General features: G+C 47.3%; 1 protein-coding gene across 1 annotated transcript; it reads right to left on the bottom strand.

Moving 5' to 3' along the window:
• Window positions 1-570: 570 nt before the first annotated feature.
• Window positions 571-2,884, bottom strand: LOC143023661 (uncharacterized). The gene is made up of 4 exons (XM_076182265.1): window positions 2,775-2,884; window positions 2,318-2,524; window positions 1,811-2,198; window positions 571-1,566 (listed from the first exon to the last, which is right to left on the bottom strand). The coding sequence occupies exons 1-4, from the start codon at window positions 2,882-2,884 to the stop codon at window positions 571-573; spliced, it is 1,701 nt and encodes a 566-aa protein (XP_076038380.1).
• Window positions 2,885-3,158: the final 274 nt, after the last annotated feature.

Genomic DNA, 3,158 nt, shown 5'->3' with positions numbered 1-3,158 from the left:
ACCCAGGCGTCGCGGTGGCCGGCAGGAAACTGCTCCTTCCTGACGACGTGGTCCCTGGCCCTGGCCCAGTTGATGACCTCCAGCTTGATGGCCTCCTCCAGCGTAGAGTTGTTGGCTGGGGTGGTGGAAGTAGAAGGCCCATAGAGGTCATCATAGCAGAAGTACTGATCGCCACCCTGATCAGCAGCTGCCTCCTACGTAGGGGTTGGACTGACGATGTCGACCAACTCCCTGACAAGCCTCTCCTTGATGGTGGTGTAGTCCTGCTCCGCAAGGCGGTAGATGGCCTGGAGAGTGTGAGCTGGGTGGGTGGCGGTGGCCATCAGCAGGTGCTCCTCCGCGAACAGGTGACCAAATTTAATAATAATAATAAAAAAAAGCACATATAAGTTTTTATTTATAAAATTTCTTTAAAATCAATCATTTCTTTCAAGTTTTATCTAAGCGACTTAATTATAAATTTTTTTATTTAAATTTTAGTTTTGAATAAAAGATAAAATTAAAAAAAGCTAAGAATTTTTTTTACAAGTTTTTAAAAGTTTATAAAAGTTCTTACAAGAGTTTTTTATCTTACCTGTTGACAAAGCCATTAGTGAGGTTGTCCTGGTCGAGGAGGTAGTCCACAAGCTTCTTGGCGTGCTTGAGGTTGCGGCTCTGCTGCTGCTGGAGCTTCTTCTTGAGGAGCATCAGGTCGGGCAGGAGGTTGCCCATGTAGGCCCACTTGTCTGACTGCATCCTGTCCAGGCAGGTGGCGACAGGCTCCATCACGTCCAGGTACTCCTTGATGATCTCGGCATCCTTCATGTCGAAGCCGGCGGAGCCCTGGTCGGCGAGGATGCGGTTGATGGCAACCTTGGCGTCCTGCTTCTCCAGCACAAGCTCCATGAGGGCCTTCATGGAGTTGAAGTAGCTGTTCCACCTCGTAGCTACAGGGGTGACGAGCCTTCTGCCACCCAGAGCCTCCTTGATCTTGTTGGCGTAGACAGAGGACCTATTCTGCAGGTTCCACAGGGCCTGGGCCTTGGCCCCAGGCCTCCTGAAGACAGCCCTGGGCCCCTTGTTCCACTCAGGCACCTCTACTACGTCCGTCGTGGCCAGCAGGTTGAGGGTGTGAGCACTGCATCTAAAATGTGGCGGAAGCTGTGACTCATCATCCCCCCTGTTGCGCAGCATGTCCGAGACGTCGACGACCTCGCTGTTGACGATCGCCTCGTCGGTCTGCTCCTCGAGCTCCTCCTCTGTCAACTCTGGCCTGGTGGTGGTGTCGGCGGCAAAGTGCTCGAAGGCTGCCACGTAGTTGCGCCAGTTGTCGGTGGTGCAGTGGGTGATCTTTTTGCTGATGTCGAACTCCGCGAAGATGTCAGACAGGTTCCTTGCCAGAACTCGTCCTGTCTGCTTCTCCATCAGCTCCCTGCACGCAAGAGTTGCTGCCTTCCTCTCCAAAGTGATGGGGTCGATCCAGTGCACCGTACAGCCGAGGAAGGCCCTCCTGTGGGACGTCCAGGAGTCGGCGGTGGTGGCCACAAGGTCGACGTCCTGCAGGGTGGCCTTGACCTCATCCTTGACCTGCCAAGGAAATTAGGCTTGATAGAATACTCTTTAAAAAATAAAAAGTTTTGCTTTTAATTATAAATTATCAATTTAAAACTTAAGTTAAAACAAAAAAGGAATACCTTAAATGTGACTTTTAAAAGTTATAAGTTAATAAATAACATGTTAATAGTTGTTTAAAAAAATAAAAATAATGTTTTAAGTTAACTTTACTTTCAACTAGCTAGTTTAAATTTTAATTCTTAAATAAAAACTTTACCTGTACAGCGTACTTGTTGAGCCGCTTGGTGAGGGTCTTCCTGCAGGGCATCTTGAACTCGGGCTTGAGGAAGTTCAAGAAGGTCCTCGTGGCCTCGTCCTCGGTGTCGCAGAGGGGCTTGAGGCCCTCCGCGAACCAGACCACGTACGCCTGCTGGGCCAGCTCCTGCGACCAAGCCTTGGGCCTCTCCGTCGCCTCCTTCAGGGTGATCTGGCGGCTGGTCTTCTCTATCTTGGTCGTCGGCTTGAGGTTGAGGTTCCCCCTCGACTCGCTGTCGAACTTTATCTTCTGGGGGCACTTGCAGCAGCTGGCCATCCCCTTGTGCAGTATCTTGTCCTTGAACTTGCTGCTCTTCTGGGAGCTCTCCAGCTTGTAAAACTTGAAGAACCTTAAAAAGAAAAGATAAAGATTAAAGAAGTTAAAGACTTAAACACTTCTTAAAAACAGTGGCATAAAGATAAAACTTATAAAAGTGATAAAACCTAAATAAAAAAAATTGCAACTTACTCGTTAAGGCCGTGAAGAGAGCCCTTTAGCTCCTCCTCGGCGTTCAAGGCCTGTCCCCCTCCCTGGGTCTCCTCGTGGTCGGAGGTCTCCTCGCCGCTGGCGCTCATCATGTCCACGCTGCTGCTGGCCAAGGTGTCCAGCCTGCTGGTGGACATGGAAGATGTCCTGGAGAGGCTCCTGGTGTCCTCTAGGGGGTCGGCTGGGTCACTAAAACCAAATTAACATTTTTAGTTAATTTTTTTTTTTTTTTTTTTTTTTACAAAGTAAAAACTGTCAATCAGAAATTTTCAGATAAAAAGGAAAAGGCCTTTTTTTTAAATTTAAATTTAACAAAGTGCCTTATGAAAAGCAAGAGACAAAACTATCTAACAGTTTCAACAAAACGTCTTTTGAAAAAAGGCCTTTTTTAACAGATAAAAGATTTTAGATTAAAAAAAATCATTTAAGTTTTAACTACCTGATGATTGAGGCATCCGAGAGGCTGCTGCGGCTGCTGGTCCTATCTTCCTGGGCCTGGGATTGCCTGCTGGGGCCGGGGACCGGGCTACTGGTCAGGAACCTCCTCATGTTGATGGCGACTAGAACCTAACCTAACGAGCTACACAGAAACGATTAAAGCGAGAGAAACAAGTTTATATGATTAAATACTTAATTCACTGACTTGATCAAAACTTTTTGATTTTTTTTTTTAATGTAAAATAAAGTTTAAAAAAGGAAAATCACTTGGAAAGTTAAAAGCACAAAACGATTAAGTGTTGCTGCCGCGGCGGGCGGACTTACAAACACTGCCACTTAAAACACTAGGCGATGAGGCTGAGCACGTGGTCGAGAGCGTAGGAGC

The sequence above is a fragment of the Oratosquilla oratoria genome, unplaced genomic scaffold (genome assembly GCF_046742065.1).
Source record: "Oratosquilla oratoria isolate Oo_2021 unplaced genomic scaffold, ASM4674206v1 SCAFFOLD54, whole genome shotgun sequence".
NCBI classification, from domain to species: domain Eukaryota; kingdom Metazoa; phylum Arthropoda; class Malacostraca; order Stomatopoda; family Squillidae; genus Oratosquilla; species Oratosquilla oratoria.
Note: the sequence above shows the minus strand (reverse complement) of the source record. Positions and strands in the feature narration are given on the sequence as shown.

Excerpts from the sequence above, each read along its gene's own strand:
- LOC143023661 (XM_076182265.1), bottom strand. The coding sequence starts at position 2,884 with ATGAGGAGGTTCCTGACCAGTAGCCCGGTCCCCGGCCCCAGCAGGCAA. Across the intron at positions 2,525-2,774 it reads TCGGATGCCTCAATCATCAG|TGACCCAGCCGACCCCCTAG; the intron begins GTAGTTAAAACT and ends ATTTGGTTTTAG. Across the intron at positions 2,199-2,317 it reads TCTCTTCACGGCCTTAACGA|GTTCTTCAAGTTTTACAAGC; the intron begins GTAAGTTGCAAT and ends TTTCTTTTTAAG.